The 23,812-nt window shown below is 44.0% G+C and overlaps 1 protein-coding gene across 1 annotated transcript in view; it reads left to right on the forward strand.

Annotated features, from left to right (window-relative positions):
- Positions 1-23,812, forward strand: part of LOC144175376 (MAM and LDL-receptor class A domain-containing protein 1-like) — a 204,188-nt gene that overhangs the window by 75,979 nt on the left and 104,397 nt on the right. The window contains exons 22-31 of the mRNA XM_077704459.1: positions 881-913; positions 1,280-1,414; positions 5,514-5,652; positions 6,788-6,896; positions 8,144-8,225; positions 14,009-14,134; positions 18,587-18,734; positions 20,238-20,349; positions 20,632-20,728; positions 21,266-21,320. Of these exons, the coding sequence (XP_077560585.1) occupies positions 881-913; positions 1,280-1,414; positions 5,514-5,652; positions 6,788-6,896; positions 8,144-8,225; positions 14,009-14,134; positions 18,587-18,734; positions 20,238-20,349; positions 20,632-20,728; positions 21,266-21,320 (1,036 nt within the window). The remainder of the gene's footprint in view (positions 1-880; positions 914-1,279; positions 1,415-5,513; positions 5,653-6,787; positions 6,897-8,143; positions 8,226-14,008; positions 14,135-18,586; positions 18,735-20,237; positions 20,350-20,631; positions 20,729-21,265; positions 21,321-23,812) is intronic.

Raw genomic sequence — 23,812 nt, forward strand, 5'->3', positions numbered from 1 at the left:
ATAGCTTTTCCACTTATTGCCCTTCATTAGAAAGTAGCTTGAAAAGTGAAAGACGTCTTGACATAAATGGCATATATTTTGAAAAAAGAGGCTAGGTCGTATGTGTTTGGCCGTCTCTAAAAGACTGCTGACAACGCCCAAAGTTTGTGTGGCTATCCAAAGTTTTTTACTGGGACGACGCGCAGGTTTCATTCAATACCCAGTTTCATGCAACTTCAGTCAGATTGACCTGTTGTATTCATTCAGGTGGGGCATCATACGCACAAGGTTTCCGGTAATATAGGATCGCAGTTGCACCATCTCGGAAGGACTGACAACAAATTGAGGCGTAGGAAGGATTATGTAGAACTCCCTTATATCAAGGGTGCCTTTTAAGCATCATTGGGGGGCTCGAAACGGAGTTCTGGTGCGTCCTTTTTTCTTTGCCGTAGTACTTCCATCCAATTAAAATTGAAGAAATGCCACACTACTTAACGGGACTGTATGAGCTTTGAAGTTGCGTATTGAAAATTCAAGATAAAAATAGACTGCGTTTTGCTCAAAATTTCGGTAGTGTGTATGGTGAACTTCGCTAAATTTTGATCGTTCTGTAGTGACAACAGACGGTAGTTCGGATTTTTTGGCTGTAGGTAAAGTTGCCGCCGTGACTCCTTGGGTTTCTTCTTTTGGTTGCTTACCATGATTACGGCGGTCCGGTGTTTACCGTCCTTTTTACGAGCTCGCATGTTCCCGGTAACAGCTGACTCATCTGTACATACGAGTACACAGAACGTCGAGTAATTCAACAGAATACCAAATCATTTTCCAAGGCAGTGACTCACAACCCGATGTTTAACAGTGCGTTTTACTCACGCTCGACATACTTCCTGTTCTATTTCAGCTGAAGAACTGCAGCCATCTGCAGACTCCGCAAGTAAGTATTGCTTTTTAAAATTTTTCTTCTCGCACTAAGTTAGACTCCGTTTTTTAAATGTTTTTTCTTACACTAAGCGTTTAATACAACGTCTGGTTCCCGGGAACACAAGGAGCTAATGCACGACAGCACAAACAAGCTTCGTGTAATGGGTCCGTATTTCGAAGTGCCGATGTAATTCATGAAAATGCTATGCGTGTGTGTAACCAGTCAACCTGTTTTGTTCTAAATTTTTTTCCTAGGTTATCTTTGAGCTTAGCTTTTCCTCCAATCACCTATACTTCTAACTTTTGTGCTACCGAGATCAGTTTGCTATAATGATGTTTTCGTTCTCTTCCGTCTTGTGATGGTCCTTTTTGGTTTCAGCACATTGCACATTCGAAGACGGCACAATGTGCGGCTGGAAATCTGAGGGCAAGAAGTTCAGTTGGGTTCTGAACGACCCTACCAAAAAGATTCCGGTCTACCCTCGATCTGACCACACGTTGCAGGCCTACAGGGGTGAGTTTCGCGCAAGCAACAGCACAGCGGCGGATGCCACATTACATACGAATACGGGTACCTGTCACGGGCTCCCAGTTATTTATCTCTGACATTTCTTAATTCAGTTTTTCGTGGCTGCAACCGCAAAATCAGTATTTTTTTAAAGGTAGCTCCACTCTATGTGTAAGTTCGCTTTAAATGGCTTGTTCTGTGCTCCTATGCACGAAGTGTTATTTTATGCCATTAACTGCTGTAGGATCAATGGTTCCAGACCCCCAGCGATTGTACCACAAGAAAATGAAAATCAGCATTAAGCAAGAGAAGCGCCGTTAATCCATAGGCAGCCAGCTAATTTATTGAGATTCTCACAAAGGCGTACTTTAGTTTTTCGCTTTTGGTGCCATGACTGGCTATATGAAAGCTAGAAAAGGCATAATGAATAACGTCAAGAGCATTTAGCCTCTAAGAAAGATTTTGGTGCTAGCGACGTTTCTGTAGACCCGCCGCGGTTGGCCAGTGCCTAAGGCATCGTTCTGCTGAGCCCAACGACGGGGGTTCAATTCCAGGCCGCGGCGGTTGCTTTTCTGATGGAGGCGAAAAGCGAAAACGCCCGCGTGTTCGAGATTTCGGCGTACTTTAAAGATCCACAGCTTGTCACAATTGATCCGGAGCCCTCCACTACGGCACGCCTCAGCGCCTGTGTAGCGGGGGCGCGTTAAACCTCACACTCAGCGAATCAACCAACGTTTGTTCGAGATATTTGGTAAGGCAAAATGTAATTATTGTAGGAAATAGTCGACACGTTTGGCACGAAATCAATCCAATCCAATACAAACTAGGACTTTTTATCCTTTCATACGGGCCCTGGTATGAAAGGGCCGGTATCTAGATTCTGTTCACTGAGTGTGTTTTTACAGGGAGAAATTTCAGAAAATTGTGCATATTAAAATTTAGGCAATAATATGGCGGTTGTTAAAAGTTCTTGCTGCTGCATTTTGAAATAAAAAAATGAAACTTGTCTTTCCCAGCCACTTCACTCTAACGAGAAATAAGGTAATGGGAATAATTGCCCGAATTCGACGCGAGAGGATGAAAATCGTGCTAAGCTATATGTGCGCCGATATCGCTAGGCCCGACAGAATTCTCCGCTATTGATGAGGATTTTCTACGCCTTTTAAGGCGTGAAGTGGTGCGTTGTGTTCACATTCGCCAAGTTTTGGTTATCTGGAGCATCCTCCGAATCTTTAAAAATTTGTTAGCACATCATTAAATATTTAGATAAACCTTTAGTCAACACACTAAGCGTATCACCATGTAACCACTGATAAAAATTTGAATCCAGTTGAACAGGTTATAAAGAACTCGAATTAAACATAAAAAGTTGGGTCTGCAACACGCGCGAAAAATTCGAAGCAATGGTCGAATTCTTCGGTATCAAAAATACGTCGAAATGTTGTAACTGGATTTATAGAGGCTTTATTGACAGTTTTTGATGGTGGGCATATACGTTGCTTATTCAGAGCAAAATGACCCCGAATAGCGGACCTAGAGAGGATAAATGTCGGATAATTATTCTCGGAAATTTTTGCCAAGCTGCTACTGTGATGTCTCTTAAGATCGATGGTAGTTAAAAATTCCCTCCACATCCACACAACAGTTTCTAGGTTGCAGCGATAGAGAATAAATCTCGTGGTCTGAATACTTCCGGCTTATGGCTGTGCGGTAGAGCTACAACTAGTTTTTTATGGTGCTCTAGGTATTATTGAGCTCATTAGTACCGAACCATCTATTTTAGATATGTACAACATAGGATTGTAAGTGAACCATTTGGTATTTAGGTCGTCTTAAAGGAGTTCCCAAAGACAATACGACGGAAGAGATCACCCTAACAAAGCTCTGAATGGAAATTCCCTTTTTAACCGGTTTGCAAGCAGAAAATTTAAAATTCATATATTACGTTACATAGCATTGCAAAAATATTTATTAAAAAGTTGGCGCAGCTCGCACTAGTGTGCAAGGTTGGAGAAACAGCACAGCTGGCGGCCCCTTAACCTTCGTCCGGGACCCCGATGTTGCACCTCATATGGATTTCCGAAGTTGCCACAGAAAGTTCTCCATGACTGGCAGGCCAGAATCGTTTCGTCCGCAGTATTTCAAATTTCTCTCAAAGTGACCCGCGTTTGCACGCGCTAGAACCCACGGCAACCAGTTTTGCGAACTCGGCGTCTGTAGCCCGAGCTCTTCGGTGCTCCCACCTTAAGGCGCGAACGAACGTGAACGTGCGAGGAGAACAGCACGCGAGAGATCACGTTACGAGCGGCTGGCCGACTCCGGGTGCTCCTTAGGAGGTGCGCATTCACTTGCGCCCGGTCTTTTCATGACATCTTTTGCAAGCTCTTCACGTAGCGGGAACCCGCGCGCTTGCATGGCCGACGCGGGCGCTCTTTACGAGGCGCACGCTCACGGGGTCGCGGTTGGTTTTCTCAGTACATTTTTGTGGTAACACAATAGGGCGAAACTAGAAGCTTCAGTAGCTCTGCTGTTAAAAACTACAAAATCAGCTATGCCACGTTGCCTCTGAAAGGTTTAATGTCATTCACGAGTCTTCATTACAAGTTTGTAAAACGAGGAATGGCTAAGTATGCAGAAAATAACCAGTTGTCACTATCAAAGGAGCTGTCTACGTCTCACTGGCTTTCGAAATTCTTTTCTCTACAGCGCTAAGTACAAGTTTCTGAAAGGCGTGAGATACTCACCACCTGTACAGGAGCTTTTATTCATAAAGTAAAGAAAAAGATTAGCATCAAACCTTGCATCCACAGTGAAGCCCAAAGGCCAAAAAAACCGGCCGATCGGGCGTACATCTCGTTTTTTTGGGCACTCAACGACGTAAGCCGCCTTTGCTGCAACTCAAACTGGAACGTTCCACGTGATACAAGCCCACTATAAACAGGCAAAGACGTTTTCACATTGAAAGGATGAGGTTAACTACAAAGCTACCTTATGATGGTTTCGCTATTACGTAAGGCTCACAGGGAGCTGCATCAATGAACGCCTGTGGGAACACGTATGACGCGCATAGTTCCTCGTTGAACACCTTTGTTGCGCATGTTGCTAAATGCGGATGCCTTTCTTGGTTTCAGCAATGCTAAGTTATGGGTGGCTATTCAGATTGGATCAGGCGTGACATACGAGAAACACTAGAGATTTGTAGGAGAGAACACAGTTGCATGTACGAGTCTTCCGTCGCCATTCCAGAGGAAAGAAAGCTTAGAATGTGCGTGTGGCATACCCCTCTACCATTTGCTGAAGTCTACCTTCGTACAGGCCACTGCGGTACCGATTAAAGTGTGGCTTTTAACTGGCTCCTTTCGAACGTATAATCTAAAAAGTTAGATCAGGAGTCTCAGGTAATAAGGTTTTGTTTTAATGCTTGCAAATCCATAACAAATGTCATTTGCTGCTCATCACTCTGTTCGAAGCTCCCTTCAGCCGTCGTGTGTTATCCACGCGATTTCAGTCACAGACATGCTTTTACCTTTCTGATGGGCGTGATATCTATTTCGTGGGTGTCTCCGCATTTCCGTGTACCTTTTATATCTGCACCTGCTCTATCATTCCCTTCTGTAAGTCAATGAAGCATGATAGTTTGATCCTCAATTCAACAGTACTGCCTTCTGTCATTTGGTTTGATTTATGAGAACGTCGAGATCGGCTCAAATGGCTCACTCGGGGGAAAAAATTAGGTGCCTTGTTTCACATTGCTTTGACCAATTTTTCCTTGCAAGCGGAATGACGCATAAATCGACGTTTAAATTAATGTAGGACACAAAAAAAAACTCATTTGTATGGTTGCATGAAAGAGTTATATGGATAGATTTGCTGTCTGCATTTTGTCACGCTAGCACCTGCCTGTTTAAACTCCTTACGTAGCTAGAAAGCGGTCATACAAAAGAAATTAAGGGATAATGCTATCTAATACGGCTCCAATTTAGTACTAACGCCCTTGCCCGAACAAACTGATCGAAAGGATATGGCTAAATACACGCGCGAACAGCGTAGCCTAATCGCATGTGTTATTTGTAATCCATATCTAGTTTCTCTTTTATGCGGTCAGGTCGTTTCATCTTTGTCTCAAGTGACCAAGAAAAAGGCCTGGATTTTGTTGATCTCAAGAGCCCTGAGCTGGACGTAAATAACAGCAAAATAATTTGCCTCAGCTTCTGGCGATTCGGCGTACACGATAACCACATCACGTGAGTAAAAATGCAGGTATTTGGTAGATTTGTCTGTGGTTGTAGTCTCTGCACAGCAAAAGTAAAGATCCCTTGGATACATTTATTTCTCGTGGGATGGGGAAAAATGAACAAAAAAGAAATGGCTCTACCCCAACGAACTACCCAAGGTCCAAAATTACAACAAATAACACCTTGAAACTATTGGTACGGGTCGACAGAACACATGAGACTATCCATGGTTGAAGGGTAAATTGTCTATTTACAAGAAGATGCGACGAACGTATTTACAATATGCTCATGGCAGGCAGCAAAGATTCTTCTCAAGAGAAATTCTTGTAGGAAGCTGTGGCCGTAGAGATACGCCCCAGTCGAAGACTTCATAGTCTTCTCGTGACATATTTAACCTCAGAGCACTCAAGCCTGTGTTCCAGATCTTGGAATTTGTTAACATGTCGCGGCAGGACAAGTTTTCTCCTCTGTGTTTTCTTCAGGCCAAGAGAAGTTCCGCCGCAAAAATTAGCTGCTGACAGCTGGTTTTGCGTTATTGATTGTACTCGCCACCTTGATTCCTTCTTAGCCGAGCTGTTCAACATGATTTATTGACAGCAAATTGGCTGGGGGGGGGGGGGGGACTGGGATACATCGTCAACGTATACGCAGCTATGGGTCATTTTGGAGCAAAAGGAGACGTTTAAAATTCGTGTTACATTTCTAAATTTCTAAATGTCGTATCTAACTTTGACAAAGAGTTGTAATGCGAATATGCTTGTGCAATGCACTCTATTTTTTATACTGCGCATTTGTTTCCATGTTTAGGCACGCTTTTTGCGTAGAGTGCGCCCCAGATGCCTTGTTTGGATACCTTCAATAATGCACCTCCATTTATGAGGTCGCGAATGCAGTCGAGAACATGACGAAGTTATTTGAGCCTTTTCCATTCTTACCGCAAAATCCCCAGCCCTTCATCATCAAGAGTGTTTCCTGTTCCTATGGTTGTTTGAAGTACTCGTTGCGGCTTCATTTCTCTAACGAATAATTTATCTTTCCCGTCAGTTCCTTTTTCTCTGTTTTTAACGAACCGTTTGAGAAGAAGTTCGTTACAATTAATCACATTTTATCCGCTGCTGTATTCATTGCTATTCTACCTTCCCAGGTTGGGCGTATTGTCCGATAATCGCTACCTGTACACGACGCCTGCTAGCCCAAGCCACCGGTGGAGCCACGTACTGCTCGATATTAGGCCGACCAAGGCCAAACCACAGGTGCGCCTTTGCGGACTTCCTACTACCGCCAGTTCTGAGAGGTCAAATAAAACAACCGGGTTCTGGAGAAGTTCATCTCCGGCAGACAAACGTGCTCTGGTAACTTTTAACTACAAGCTTACCAAACAGTGCAACTGGCGTCTTCGGGGCGACTGTGGTGCTGCTGTATCTGTGCGCGCAAGTGCATAAGTAGTTTGACGATGCCCGCAATCGGTGAAGTTGCCACCGATAATGGGACACTTAAAATTATTTCCTTAATCGAGCCTGAAGAAGACGGTTACATTCTGCGACAAAGCGTATACCCTAATTTTCTCGTATCATGCACTGTTTCTCTGTGTTCATATTTCACTTCGAGGGCATCAATGACGTCCCTACGTTACCTTTTCTGGTTTCTGAACAAGGATTTTAAACTGATCAAAGGTTTGTAGAGCAGCAGGAAGTGAAAGTGCTTCAATCTGTGCGTGGTCCGGTGGCAGTTTTCAAGAATAAGGCGAAAAGCGCATGTTACTTAAATACAGCCACTGTGAAAACGGTCGGTATCAATAAATACGATGCCATCCGATTCGGCACCAGCTTTTCAACTGTAACAAAACACAGTAGGCTAAAACAAGTGCAACATCCCGCGTATGGAAGGATTATAATCCTTCGTTTAGAAACAGGCAATTGCTTAGGATAACAAAATAGCAAGCACTTAACTGCAACCATTTCGTAAAAACGAAGCCTGCACCTGAGCAGACTGACACGAATGTGTGCATCTCATTTTAATAAATATTGCGTACGCAGTTTGACAACTTTGATCTGATGGAGGCGAAAGCGAAAAAACCTGTGTGTTCGAGGTTTCGGCGCACCTTAAAGATCTCCAGGTGGTCAAAATTAATCCGAAGCTTTCCACAACGGCGCGCTTGATCGCATGTGTAGCGTCGGCGCGTTAAACCCCAGAATAAAGCATTCAACTAACAACTTTGAGACAAAAAATGTGACCTGATTGATCTCTATCATTTATTTCTACAAATTCTACTGTACGCTAGTCACAAGGAGCACGATTTCAGTTTGGGGAACTACACCCTCGCTGGGGATTTAACATTTCCGAATTTGCGATTTCGTGACACAGTCTGCTATAAGAAGCAGTGTCTCAATCCCACATTCTTAAGGTTTAGACACAGTCAATCGTCAATCACGTTCTTTGGCGAGGGCTAAAAAATTTATTATTGAGATTGTGTTTTCGCATTTCCCCTGCTGTGTCGCAGATTACGATTCGCGTGTTTGTGGGCCGGGCTTTGGTTGCCTTGGATGACATACAAGTGACTGTCGGACATTGTCCACCTAGAGGTAAGTGAACGTGTACAGATTAACATCATAAATCCTACCATAAACTCGTAAACCACTTGATGATGCCAAGCAAGACGCATGGTTTAGAGGTAGGTGTGGTGACTCCTTTCAGAAAAGATGTTTACATAAACACAGATAAATTATGCGTGATGTGTATGAGGCAGATGGGGTGAATAATCGATTAGAGTAGGAGGCTAAGGAGTAAAATGAATGTGTGCCCGACTACAGTAGTATTTTTGTGGGTAATCTCGGAGCTGTGGGAGAACTCTTTCTCCACGAGTTCCTCGGCTGCGTTGGCGTGGCGGGAGCGGTTGATGAGGTTTAGCTGATAGTTTGGGTACGAGCTGGCCACCATACTTGCACACTGCTGCCAGGGCAGGGAATGGTAGTGAGGGTAGAATGCTTTCAGCATTCCCAAGTCATGTCGTAGAGGGTGTATGAGGTGAGCAGTATTTCCCGGTGGCGTATAGCGGGAGGTTCGGTGGCTGGCGCGGAGGAGAGTTACACGGGGAAACGTATTAATTTAAAGGTTCCTATAATCAGTAGGGTTTTGTTTAGAAAGGCGGTCGACAAGTGGCGACAGGGTGCGGCGAGAGAGGCGATAACGGGCGAGGATGTTCCAGTAGATGCGGGAACAGCACAGTGCTCTTCCGCGGTAGGCGGCGCAGCTGTGGGCGAAGGGGACGCCCGGAAGATTAAGAGAAATACTTTCATAGAATAACGAATAGATGAGCCAATTGCATAGCTCCCACACCCTAAAAACTCCCCTTTTAGGTCTCTGCGGTATGGACACTACACTTTTTTTACTTTGTGTCCGCTCCGGCGACGGTATCTACGCTGTCAAAATCAATTAAATTGCGGTTGCTGGGATAAAACAGTATACAGGGAATATTATGCCGTGTGTACAGTGGGGGGTGGGGGTACTCGGCGACTTGAGGCTAACACGGCCTTTTTTACTCTGGTGGTAATAATTATAGGGGAGGAAATGAACACCTCAAGATTATTTTGACATTCAGAAGAGTATAAGCTAGTGTTATATCTTCATCTGTGTTCCTCCACCTCGCCCAAGGACTGTGTACCTTCTTTTTCTCAACACCCAACTCCTGTATCATCATACGTTAAACCTCTGTTTTTTGCAAATGAAGTGATTACATCAATCAGTATGCACGCCCAAATTAAATGACCCTTTTTTTCTTTCAAGAAAGCAGGGAGATACAAGTCTAGCATCAAGCATTTACTGTGAACAGTTATTTTCTTAAACGTTGCTGTGTGCACCCACTCAGAAAACTAGTCTGTGTGTGGCGGTCGATATGGCACACCTCCGCCGCACAAAAATGCCGATAATAAAACGCTCGAAGACCTCGATATTACCGAACAGTACAGGTTGTATGGCTCCTAAAAAAAGTCTTTTGATAAAGCAATTGTAAATAGTACTAAAGCCGACTCCAAGAGAACTCGGCGTATTACGTTCCGTAGAAATATTTGGGTGTTTATTGAGAAGCCTAATGAAGCCTCCTAGGGCCCAATACGTTCACAGCAGGCTCCTCATATCTCGCGTAGAAAAATGTCTTCCCAGCAATGCATTTTGGGTAAGGTAGTGAAGCTGAATTCCAGGGGGTTACTGAATAGCACTACATATGGATACATAGGAAGAATGAGTCTTCAGTCTACGTATTAGCTGCCTCGTATTTCGTATTGTTTTTTCTGTTGATTTGCGATTCTTGCAATCATTTCGAAAAGAATGCCTTCCACTTCACAGACGTTTTCTTCATATGCATCACATGGTTCCGCCTTGGAGTCCGCCGCCCTCAAAGGGCACTGCAGACCGAGTGACACTGCCACCGGAGATCCCACCATGCACCGCTCTCCCCTGCCCAGAAGCACTTAGCCGCCTCTATACAGAGGAGTCACCACCTGTGCCGCCGGTACCCTGTAATAGCTAAAACACCGGTGATGCCCCATCTCTACAAAGAGACAATGCCACGATCGTGTGTGAAAGGAGAAGTTGTCGTGAGATGATTGACGTGGACGAGAAAGATTTGGAGCTGGTGTGCCACAGTTAAAAGTGTACCGTCCGCATACCTGTTATCGCGTCACCGAATAAAAGTGGCCAGAACCTCAGGAAGGTGAACCCTATCATTCTGTTCTCAGAGTTTGTGGCTCTGCTGGGCAAGGCTCTAAATCAGAGCCGGGCGACTGCTCAAGGTGCCTTGCTTTTTACGTAGCCACGGAGAAATATGCAAATGCTTTGCTGCGATGTGACCCGGTCGGGGAAATTACTGCACCTCCCTGCCTAACTCGCTCCTACGTGAAGAACACGTGCGTCATCAAAGGTTTGCCCATGTAGTGGACGGAGGAGGATCATCTGGGATACCTCTGGCCACAAGGGGCACTAAACGGGAGAAGGAATTTGCGCCGGATAGGCTCTTGCGGAGACAATTGGAAATCCACCCCAGCTGATGCCGTGGTGTTAACACTCGCGCCAAACACTGAACGGCCGACAATAAGCAACCTCGGCTTTTACAAGGCACGCAATGGTCGAATACACGGAGGCCCCTCTCAGTTGCTTCAAGTGTCAGCGCTTTGGGCACGCCGCCAAGTTCTGCAAAGTTCTGCACCAACGAACGTCCGCCTCTCCATCTGTGCTGATGACATCGGCATTTGGGCGTCAAGAGCTTCAGGTCCTCCGATTCGGGGCCGGCGTCAGTAATTCACAACACTGAAATGTTTGTTCCTGCGTCAACAAGGTCCGGAAGTGTCTTCAGAGAAGTGTTCACTGATTGCGTTTAGCCGCATTGTTGTCACAGTATAAGATTTCTTCAAACACTATTTTCCTACGTCAAAGGCCCCCGGTTTCTGCGATTTAGCATCGACCGTGGTCTATCATGGACTCAGTTTCATTCCTGAAGAAACGAATCACTGCACTGGTCCAGCTATTCAAGTTTCTGGCCGGAAATACGTGGGGTGTCTGCGTGTACTCGACGCCTATACAATGCCCTGTTTCCGGGTATTTTGCGTTACAGCCTGCCTGCATGTAAAACACGTGTAAAATGTGTAACACGTGTAAAACTAGCCTACAGGCAATTCAGGCAGTAGAAGCCTAAGGTCTTCGCATATATCTCGGTATTTTGCGTTACCCCTCAACTGTGGCCATAATTAGCATCGCAACTGATCACCAATCACAAACCTTATGACGGCTTTGAGATATTGAGGGCACACATCAGGCCACTCACTCGGTTGCCTCACCACGAGCTTGCATCCCTGCCATCAACATTACCAGAGGCATCTTTTTGTAAGGTGGTTGCCATCGAGATATCCACCTCCGTCACGGCCCTCGTCCTTACTTTGGTCCATGCTACACCCACAGGTGAACCTAATCCTCCCGGGGATATAAAAGATAGTGGAATTTCCCCCTAATGTTCTTCAACACCTCCATTTACTTTTTCTACATGGGGGCTAAAGAGACCGGGTCCATGTCTACACGGATGGCTCGGTAACCACGCCCAGTTTTGCTGGTGCTCTTATAATGCCACAAGGATCAATCCATAACTTTATTCAATTTTGTGCTCCCAACTCGACAACATTGTTCACTTTTGATTTGGCAGCTTTTCAGCAGGCTTTTTAATATGCATACAGCGCGCTTCACCAGAATAATGGGTTGTGCTCTGCGGCTTGAGGCCCGCTCTTCAGTGCACCCAGTCTACCCTTCGACGCGGCCTATACGACCAACTTGTGGCTGAACTTCGGTGCGTATGGGGCGTACTAATATAAGGACGGGGATGATATTGTTTTCCTGGGGCTCCCAGGCCACTGCGGCGTTACTGGAAACGAAAATTCCAATAGAGCGGCTTATGACGCCCATAAAAGTGGCAGATTGGCTTCCGTCCCTCTATCACGCACTGATTCAGCAAGGTCGCTGCGGTCCATTGTCAGCAAAGTCACTCTCGCTAAGTGGAACACATCAGATTTCTGGAACGCTCGAATTTACTCGATCGACACAGATTAGCAACCTACTAACGTGTCACGCTCGGACGTCACCGTACTTTCTCGCGTGTGGCTGGGTGTTGCCTTCACCAGTGCTTACTCCTCCCCTACTCGCATATCCAGCAGCCCTGCTTGTGATGTGCACGCCACGGAAGAGACCATTGAACAAATTTTGTGGCATTGTTACCGATTCACAACGGCGAGGCAACAGCTTTCCACCACATCTCGCCGACTCGAAGACCACCCCTTTACAGCACAGACTATTTTGGGTCATATGCGTCGCCCGTTAACGTCTTCAAAAGCCTTATTTCGCTTTCTGAAGGAAAGAAGCCCATCTGAACGGCTGTACGGACGTTACTACAGTGCAGCGTCCTTCGTTCGCCAATTTTGTCAGTGTACCGCCTTAGTTTTGAGGATTGTCTTTTTTTCCCTACGTGATTTTTACTGTCTTTGTACTTACCATGACAATGCTTTGTACTTTTTTATTTTCTTCCTATTCTTCTCTCTTTTATTACGCAAGGCGGTCCTTTCCTTCCATTCAAATCCTGCATCTCTACGCCAATGTGTACGATAGCCAACTGGTCAGTTGCCGATTAACCTCCCTGCCCATACTCTCCTGTTCCTTTCTTACTTCTCCATATATCCAATAAAATGTCCTTGCATTTGTATACTGTAGTGTTATGCTGCTTGCACTGCCAATACAAAATTATCTACTGAGAAATTCACCAGGATGTAGCGGTGGAGCCCTGCTTTAAAGGAGCTCGGCGTAAAGCAAAGTGTCTTACGCATATATACAATACGCACTTGGGAGTTTGTGAAATTTTAATCCAACCCCTTTGCAACTATTTGGAAGTACTCACAAAATTGGTAAGTACTCATAAGATTTGAGCACAGTTGTTCCAAAGTTGCCTCAAAACATTGGTTTACTTACTGAGCTGATCGCCGCATCGTCACAATGGGTCAGAATGGCGTGAAATGAGCACGTTATTTTTCTGCATCCTAAGTTGCGGAAATAATTATTAGAATTTCTGGATTATTTTTTTGCCCAATATGTTTTTTTAGCTGTAATCATTCGGGAAAAGTGATCCTCCTTTCAAAGGACAGAGACGGCACACAATTTATACACCAGTTAGTTCCGTGAGCTACGGAACTATCGAGCTAGTCGTCTTTCCCACGTGCACCTCAGTTTAGGCAAGAGCAATAACGCGGCTAGACCTTTTTTATGGTGGTTTTCTACAGTGACGCATCGGCTGAAAAAAAATTTGTCGCAGTGGCTAGACATGCTTCTCAAGAGTAAGAAAAATACGCATCACACAAACAACTTGACCGTAAGACCAATAAAAGACCCTCTTTGGAAGGTTAAACATCGTTTGTGATCAACATGTCGACACGGGCAAGTTGGTATTCCATCATACACCTCTCTGTTCTATGAATATTTTTTTCCTTAAGTCGAGCTTGGTGCTTAAAACTAATCCCCATGACGACATTTTGTGAAACGTTTCTCATATTTAATGTGTTTAAATAGCATATTGAATGTTTTTAAATAATAATTGGTACGCTTGGCGTGATATCAAATGCCCTCTCTATGGAATCAATTTGGCACGCAGTGGGTGCTTGGGAAGTTCAAAAGAAGAGCAAGTTATTGGCCTGAAATACCACTATCGGACAACTTTTATTACCTAACGCCAGACATACGATACTGGTAGCCGAACATGTTCAGTGAGCACGTTATTTTATTAGGGGCTGTGCGAAAACCTGGTGCTTCAGTAACGAACAACTTCTGCTTTTTTTGTTTTTAGATTTCTGTTCCTGGGATCTTGGTTCCATTTGCCACTTTCTCACTGCTGCTGGCAGCTTTTCCCCTTGGAGAGTTCGCAAAGCCAGTGGTATAGGCATCAGGGACCATACGCGTCACGATATGAAAGGTCAGTGGCCTTCAGGTCATAGTGATGTGCAATATTTGGTTCCCAAACAATACTGGCTGCACCACGTGAGCAGGAACCATCGAAGCAATTTTTCGTTGGAGTGACCGGATGTCACGCTTTTCCCCCTTTTCTCTACTGTACTCTGATGTAGTATATTGTACGGCAGTATAAAACAATATATTACAGTTAAATCTGAATGTAACGAACCCTTATATAACGAATTCCTGGATTTACCGAAGGTTTTCAATTCCCCACTGCGAACCCTATTGAAACCCATGTGTTTGGGACCTTTTTATGAAATGAAGGCGTTGCGACGTTAACCTTGATGTAATGAAGTTGGCAAGCTGGTTAGTCATGGTTTTCGACATTTTTACTCAAAACTCGGCCTGAGAAATGAACTGATTTAGCGAATTTTGCCCGCACAGCAGACTGCCGTGCGTTTACAGTGTCAATGCGATGTCGGTTAGATGCTAGGCCTACTTGTGGGCATGTAGTCGCGAGTCTCCATTGCTATCTGGGGCGTCGCTGATACGTTCTGCTGCAAGAAAACGAAAATTTTAGTATTTTAAAGGCAAGCTCACAATTTTCAATGCCGTCTCCGCCAGCGGGAAATAAGAACGCCACTGCCCGGTACAGTATTTAGCTAACACACTCTTAACAATTTGAGTGCGGCGAAAAGCACCAAGTTAGCGAAAAGCGCCCTGTAAGCATAAGTTTGGTCCTTGAAACAGGTTAGGCATCGAAAAGTGTCAAACGGCAAAATTGATACTTAAGTTACGTTTGTGAATACGGGGATAGGTTTCCTTGCTTCTTTGGATTGCCGTGTATAGTGATTAGGTTCGTGGGAAAGCGGCAGGCGAAATCACGCAGCTCTTCACTGTGAAATAAATCGTTTAAGGGTGCGTTTGCAATCACTGATGCCTTGCAGTTTGGTTTAGTTTCTGCTTCATTCAGGCGAGCATTGACTCGAAACCTGCATATAACGAAAACCTGGATATAACGAAAAATTGCGAATATTTGTCAACTTCGTCATAGCCAGGCTTAGCTGTATACTTTACAGTAGTGTGCAATAACACCCTGTGCTATACTGACGGTGAGATTTTTGAGTAGCACCCTGAAGCCCGTGACGTCAGCTACGGGTCTCAGACGTTTATAGTCTAATGCACTACAGCTTAGAGTGATCGCTGTTTCCCTGCGTCAAATTGTGCTACTATATCTGAGAGCACTTGCACAGAAGCTAGATCCTATTACAAATTGATGAAGCTTGTACGAAAGCCTCGTACAAAAGTTGACCAAATTTTTGAAACTGTGCCATGCGATAATCTTATTTGCACCATGTGATGGCATTGTTCCTGTTTCTAGATTCAAGCGAAGCCGAATGATCAATTACGCCATAAATGTGTATTTCGCGTCGGTTTTTCGTTTAGAGAAGCTGAAAAGAAATTTTGACCAGCCAAGTTTCAGTCCAAGTCAAGTTTCAGTGCATTTGAGACCGATGCTCGTATCACAGGAAATAGTACGACCGTTTTAGTTTTGTGATTTCTCAATCTTCCGGCTGGTTGTTGTCTTTGTGATGTTCAATGTTATGTTGTTTTAACATATCTCAACCAAAGGCAGAAAAACTTTTTATGCGTTTTTCAAACGCTCACGTAAGGCTAATCGGAGTAGTAGTAGTAAATTTTATTGCACCGTTATTGAAAAGGCAATGGACACAGGAGAAGGCCGTGTCTTCTACTCGTCTTCATGTCCCCTCCCTCAGTGGTCTGCCAGAAGTCCTTAGATTCTGGCGGCGGCCTCGGCCATCCAGGCGGCCCGAAATTGCACTTTGGTGTTGAGGCTGAGCAAAGAAGTCTCCAATTGAACCATATGCGTTACAGTTACGTGTTGCTCCTAAGCATTTTCTGCGCCATTTTATTTTCTTTTGCGGGACACGACCATAGCATGTGGTAAAGGTGCGCCCGACCTGCGCATAGCTTACTATCTTCCGAGAATTAGTCGTGGTAGCAGCGACTGAGCCCGACTGACCAACATTTTTCAAAACGCTGTGGAAGCAGTTACTGACGAACATTTTTCAAAACGCGGTCGGGCTCAGTCGCTGCTACCACGACTAATTCTCGGAAGATAGTAAGCTATGCGCAGGTCAGGCGCACCTTTACCACAAAGAGGATAAAAATAACGCAGAAAATGCTGAGGAGCAATACGCAACTGTAACGCATATGGTTCAATTGGACACTGCTTTGCTCAGCACCAACACCAAAGTGCAATTTCGGGCCGCCTGGACGGCCGAGGCCGCCGCCAGAATCTAAGGACTTCTGGCAGACAACTGAAAGAGGGGACATGAAGACGAGTAGAAGACACGGCCTTCTCCTGTGTCCATTGCCTTTTCAATAACGGTGCAATAAAATTTACTATTACTAACCCGACTAGGCTTACGTGAGCGTTTGAAAAACGCATTTATAGTGAGGTTGCGATGCGCGGCGGGACACCTCTGTTTTGCCGACATGTACTGATTAATAATTTCTCTGTATGATACGATGCGATCACTTTCCGGTATGACGAGGTCAGGTGAGGTGAGGTTGACGTCTGCCAATTCGATTAATTTTGGCGTTACACAACAAAACAAACACCGGCGTGTGTTCCCGCGCTACTCTGTATGCGCGCTTTTAGACAAACCTGTCCCTGTCGGTCTTATATTGTACTGCATGATCCGGGACAGAGGTACAACTGTGTGCGGGTGCAGTACGTCTCTTTTCCCTGCTCAATAGCACTCCGAATGGGCCACGCATACAATGCAAGGCTACAATATTACGTGAATTCGCAACCGAGCCAAAAGAGAGAGTGAACAGAAATCACCATGCTTTTGCAGGGCGTCCTACAATTACCTTTATTGGAAGTTTGTTTCTGTTACGGCTACAATACGGCTGCGCATATGGCTCTTCAAAGGGATATTTTGTGCAAGTCCGACACAACACAAAGCAGGCGGAATCGCGCCACAACTGAAAGTGACAAAAGGGCACAGCGTCAAACAGCCCGTGTGAGAACAACCAGTGACAAAACTGCAAGCGGCCAAAAAGCACAGCGACTAATTGGCAGTCCAAAAATCAGCGCAGCGAAAATACCGCACCACGACAAAGCGGCAAAAACGCGAAACGTCAAGAGAGCACCGCGACACAAGAAAACAACGCAAAAACAATATGGCAGGGAAACAGTACGGCAACGAAACGGGACACCGCATTAGCAGGGTGCTCAAACGGTGGGATCAACAGTGGTCGTGATGACGTGGACTGAATTTGTTACCTCGCATTAATGGTTCCACGTGATTTCAAAACTACACCTTAGGCGACAGAAAATTTTTTTTAACCTTCTGCATAATGCGGGCAACGATTCTGAGCTCACAGGAAGTATCATGAATGAAAGACAAAGATTCTAGGACGCCTAAACATTCCTTTCGATGTCGTGATTGAGAAAGCATTGGAATTGAATTGAGAAACAGATACGCCGTTATTGCGTGCGGCGCCATGTTTCACACTTGTTTGTGCAAACGGTTGAGAATTAACCGCCGAATACATCGTACCACCAAAAATTAGTAAAATTAGTGTCGCGTAGAAGGCGGCGCGTTCACGCTGATGCACGGTAATGACGTGCTGCCTACAGTGGTACGTGTCCGGTAGTACGCATGTATCCCCTTATTGTCGTCGTCGTAGTCATCATCATCAACATAATCATCATCACATTTTCTCCTTCGCGACCTCTTCTTCTTTCTTCAGTTACTGCGACCGAAAGGCTCGGCCAATCACCATTATTACCCCACATGCAAGCTATTCGCAGTAGAAGGGTTTGCTACTGATCTAATACATACCTGTGTAATCACCGTGCTCAACGTTCTCTTGTAGAACTGGGTACATGTAAATAACACAGGTTTGTAACTCGGACGCCAGAACTCATTCTCTAGGCCTACCTTCACTCTGCGAAAAAATCGACGTCTTGTGGGTCAAGGGTTCCGTCATCGTCTCACATTGCGGAGGACCCAGCACAAAATTTACCAATTTTTTTTAACTCAGCTGGTTACTTTATTCATAGGGGCTTCCTTGAAAGTCGTGGTGTCCTGCTAAGTATTTATTGACCAGTTTTTATTATCTCAGCATTAGGGCATTTTTTGCCAAGAAGGTCCAATTTTTAATTAAAAATTTAAGTAATTTTTTCGCATCAAATATTTGGTCCATGGAGCTTGCCCCTGCTTGAAAAGCACTGCCTGGATAGAGCGATACATCTAGCACTAAGCCATAATGCAATGCGATCCCTTCACCTTTCTCCGCTGTAAAAGGAAAAAGAAAATGTGATATAGTTGGCCGTACAGCTCCCTTGCATTTGGGTCCAAATTAAATTTTTGCATCTCTGTAGTAATTAATCTGAGAATAAGAATGGGCTGACACGTGACTCTCCGCCTTCCAGGATCGTACCTGTACCTTAATACAACGGCAGTAGACGCTCATCACCCAGTCTCCAGGATGTTTTTGCAACAACGGCCGCCTACCCCAAGCACCTGCCTCACCTTCTGGTGGCGAGGGCGAGGAGCTCGAAGCCAGATAAACGTCTACAGGTAGGCTTTGCTTTAAGCAGGATTCGAACAAGTTTCTTTTGTGGCATCTATTACGACATGGGGGACGTCGTACATAGGCTATCACGCGTCCTGAATGGTCTGAAAAGCATGATAATTTTGAGCACTCTATACAGAGCAGCATTATTTAGTTACCGCTGCCGTCGCCCGGATAGTTCGTATCTGAAACCTCGAATGCCACGGCCGACTTGCCTTTTTGTTGTTTCTGCATCTGGTTAGGAAATGGATATCAAGCTCCTGGAAACAATCCTAAAAAGTCGAATCCTAGTCTTGCCTCGTGTATGCTGGTATTTATACTTTAGTACATGCTGAATCAGCTAATCCTCTTACACATACTTTTACGTCTACTTAATAACCCATTCTTATTGGCTATTTTGAAAATAAAAGCATATGATTTCCTTTCGCTAAAGTACGTTGTCCCCTGGGGATCGACTACCTGTATTACCCTGGGTTGAGATATGCTTCTTTCCTTTGAAGAACGTAAACCGGGTGCTTAGACCTCCCAAAAACCAAATTGTTCCACCGAATTGTTTTATTTGGCACGTAATGAAAGATCCTATTGTAGTTTAGGACGACGTGTCGGTTATTGGGATAGGGCCCCTGGGTGGTATGACTTCCACTTGGTACAGTTTATTTCTGTCCCTATGCGGAGCAAAAGATCCAAGTTTTGCTCCGAAAGACAACCGTATGAATCACAGGCACCGAATGTGGGTAGAATTTCCCCGCAGGAGCTCAAAAAGTGTGCAAAACAGTGTGGCCATTAATCGGAAGTCGCCGTCTGGGCGTTTCTCACGTTCTGCACTTCCCAAGGAAACAGCACGTTAGGCTGTAAGAGCAATGCGCGCCCCATGATTGCTTAATGGTTTAAAACCTTGTGCGTTTATTGCAGCTATCATTAGATATGTACCTAGTTCAGTCAAGCTAAGGTTTGCTTATATTTTTTTCACTAATCTATATACACAACCTTGAGTAGAAGTTTACGGACCACAAAAATAGCTACGTTAGGTTCTCATCCGGTGTTAGCCTAGAAACCGTGGTATACATGGGAGATGTCGCACAAATATAAAAGTATTGCAAAATTACAGCGTACAAAACCATTGGCTGCAGAGCGACCGAAAAAATAACCCGCAGTTGCCCCCTTCGTGGTCTGCAAACGTTTGCTCTTGACGGAACATGACGAAGTAAAAGTCAGTTACTTGGAAAGCAGCTTCAGATGCATAAACTAACAAGAGAATTCACTTTTACTTAGAAACCGTGTTTTGAAATAACAAAAATAGTAGGCAAAGATATCATCCAGTCTTCAGAAGCCTTCGCCGTAAAGTGCTCTGTAGAAAACAACAGAATCACTTTGTTTGCAACGCAAAAAAAAAAATGCGACACAGGAGAAGGCTGGGAAGGAATGCGGCATTATGCCTGGTGGCTCTTTTAGGGGATCACCTTAAAATATTGTGCCCTCACGTTCTTGTCCGTGCTATTCTTCTGCAGGTTCACAAGGGAAACAGCGCTTAAAGACCCGTTATTATCAGTCAGCAGCAACACCGACGGGGACTGGTGGAATGCCCGCACTGTCACCATCTCCTCAAGAAACAACTGGAATGTGAGTCGCCGTTTTCCTTTTTTGTAAGCAAAAACATTAATTTTTTGCAGGCATTTGTTTAAAGCAAACACATGACACTGGATGTGTTCGGCACGTATTGAAACACAGTTAATGTCTGTAAAAAATATTCAGATGAGGAGCTTTTGTACACCCAATGCAACCAAAAATGGTTTGTGCAGCAATCTCAAAAAATTGCGCGAGCATATAATAAAAAGAAGCGAAGGCAAAGTTGTGTCTCTATAAGTGCGGTAAGCCTGATTGTGTTTCTTTTTATTTTTCCAGCTTGTCTTCGAAGTACTCGCCCCCACTCGAGTGAAGGAAGAGTCAGGAGTTCTGATAGATGACATCCACTTCGCCGAAGGCGAATGTCCCCCATTCAGTAAGACGAAGCATGGCAATTATACTCATTAGTAAAGTATGATTTCTTAAATCATTGTGCCAAAGCTTCCCGTAAAACAAAAGACGTTATAAGCATGCAAGCCACATTGGTTATTTTATGCAAACGTTTTGTTTTACCCGCTAAAATTTTATATGCAACCCTGCTCGCATCCTTATCGGCAGTTTTCAGCCAATGTGCCGTGCTGGTTGAAGACAGCGGCGACAATGGGTCAGATATGAAACCAGACGTTATTAAGTGCCTCTTACACAGAATATCAAATCCGACAATTACAATAGGCGTGTGAATTTATCACAAAGTATTTATGGTTGTGTATACAGTTAGCCGGCAACATCACCAGTATTGTTCCCCTTAAAAATTGCCCTTAGGCTGTTCACTTTTTGAGAGAAAAGAATAGTGTGTGACAGAAATCCTGCATCTACAAAGTCAACTATCAACACTGTTCAAGCGGAAAGCTTGAACTTTGATTGTTTTCTTTTTTACGTTTCTGCTTATTTCAGTTTCTTCTTTTCTCCTCAGATTACTGCACCTTCGAGGAGGAATGCTTGCCTTGGATGGCGCTCTCAGACGGCAAGTTGGACTTTGTTGTAATGCGACACCCTCGCTGTTTCGAAGGAGGATGTCTGTGAAATAGCGAAAATGCCTAGTATTTTGCATGAATCAGGAGGCCCCGATGTGATATTTGCAAATCAATTCAGTCCATTATTAAAAATGAAAGTGCGAGTGCTGCTTCGTTTGCAGCGTAAGCTCGGGTGATGCTGACCGTGTGACAATCAAGACGTAAAGCACTTTTATAACAATGGCTTCTTAACGTGCTACCAATCCATCTCAACGGGCGAAAGATTCAATGCCGAGACAACAGAATCGGAAACATTCATAAAAGTATAAAAATTGCAACACTGACCATACACATAAAACTTATTGTTAAGCAGGGAGTCGTCTATGAGCCCACAAATAGGGAAGCCCCGAAAAAAGCCAAAAACTGCGGACACAACTCTAACAAACTCGTATAGCAACGCTGTTAGCTAACCAGACATTCAGCGTGATATGACGAACCAGCTTTAACAACTTGCAACTCTAGGCAATTTTGAATTACCGCTCCATTCAGTGAATTCAAGCTGTTTTAGTTGTGTGCTTCTAATGAAGTTATACACACACACACACACACACACACACACACACATATATATATATATATATATATATATATATATATATATATATATATATATATATATATATATATATATATATATATATATATATATATATATATATATATATATATACAAAACGGTGTAAGTGTAGAAGATAATATTGTTTTTAGTAAATAGCTTAAGCGAAAAGCGGTATAGCGCGCGCCGCCTTAGATGCGTACGTTTACTACAGGACGCGTCTAAGTGAGCCAGTAGGTCTGTCGGAAATAAACCAACTACCGAGCGCCATTTGGTCGATGCGGTACAACTACTTCACCAAAAGGGAGGAGGGAAAAGTATGCTCACACTCTATGCACAATCGTAACGTAACGGCGGTGACGGTTTCTCTATTGCGGTGCTGCATTTGGGTACTGTGTCTTGATTTCATCACTGACGCCGTGAAACTAACGTTACCAATCGCACGCTCACGGCAGTGCGCTCGAACCAGTGAGATTCCAAATAGTTAAATTCTGTAAGGCCGTAACCAACTAGAGGAATCAATTTCAAGATCAGCAGTCGAGGCTATAGGTGGAAGTCACAGTATATTTTACTTGTTTAATTAATTATCACGAATTTGCAAGTGAAACGTGGTGAGTAAAAAATAACGATAACTCAGCAGGCCGACATCATGGCTATGGAATTTGCCGTTTCATTGCGCCAGAGGAATTTTGTTTTTGAGCGGAGGTTTCCTACGTAAAATAAAATATTTTTTAGTTAGGTTATGCATTTTACCGGAAAAAGTCAGGCAATACGCAAGGACTGGGTATTTAGCGCTGGTTCGTGTAGGGTTTAAAATCAAACAAGCATTTGAGCTACAGTGTAAGAAAACTTTTCACGCGCAGAGGAGAACAGTCAGCCAATGTAGCAGCAACGTTTAAGGTAATTCTGCTCGACTTCTGAGTGCCGTTATTCTCATTGCTTAGTTCTCATTGCTTAGTTAGAGATAATCTTTCCTTTGAAGTAATGAGGTTCCTTTCAACCTGTTTAACGAAGGTGTACAAGCTTGCAAAACTGTCAATAAGAGTAAAATTAAGTATTGCGATCGATGGCCACCGACAAGAGAAGTTTAAACTTGATGAAAAACAATTTTCAAAAGTTTAGTCACTGAAGCATGAGCTTTTAAGCAGTGACATTTTTCTCTTACATCTTTAAATGCCATTATGCTGAAAACATCCGTGCCTTTCCCCTCTGTTAAGGAGGAGGAGAAACGAAGGTGTGCGCCGTTCAAGGAGCGCAAGAAAAAAAAACACGTTTTTAATTTGTGATTGAGCATATTTGCAAGATAATTAGCTCAATTAAAGTTAGAAGGCACAAGCTTTATACTACCGGACAAACATGCGGCGGTCCGTTTGCTTCCCTCATGGTAGGCATTTTATTTATTTATTTATTTATTTATTTATTTATTTATTTATTTATTTATTTATTTATTTATTTATTTATTTATTTATTTATTTATTTTAACATACTGCCAATCCCATTTGGGATTTTTGCAGGAGGGGCAATACATCGTTGCAAATACACAAATTTCAAGCGTGGTTTTCGTTCATAGAGGACGAGAACAGTATGGACATGTGAGACAGGTTTTGTTCATGACAAGCGAAGGTCGCATATTACATATTACTCTGTGTAGCACACAAACCCAAACCGCTCGACCATGGAAGTCAGCAGACAGTCCGTACTGGGCCATGAGATGTCCATATTTGAATCTTCCACCAGCATAAGGGGCATGTCAACGGCGAGGGAATGAGCTTAGCTGCATGTGCCCGCCCCCTTTCCCCCACCTTCCCATACCAACTGGCGACCGATTACTTAGGTGTGAAAGACATGCGAAAATGTTACGAAAGTCCTTAAAGCTGAACAAGAATGATTG

Source organism: Haemaphysalis longicornis, unplaced genomic scaffold, assembly GCF_048455015.1.
Source record: "Haemaphysalis longicornis isolate Haplotype H1 unplaced genomic scaffold, Haemaphysalis longicornis Haplotype H1 scaffold_3, whole genome shotgun sequence".
In the NCBI taxonomy this organism is placed as follows: domain Eukaryota; kingdom Metazoa; phylum Arthropoda; class Arachnida; order Ixodida; family Ixodidae; genus Haemaphysalis; species Haemaphysalis longicornis.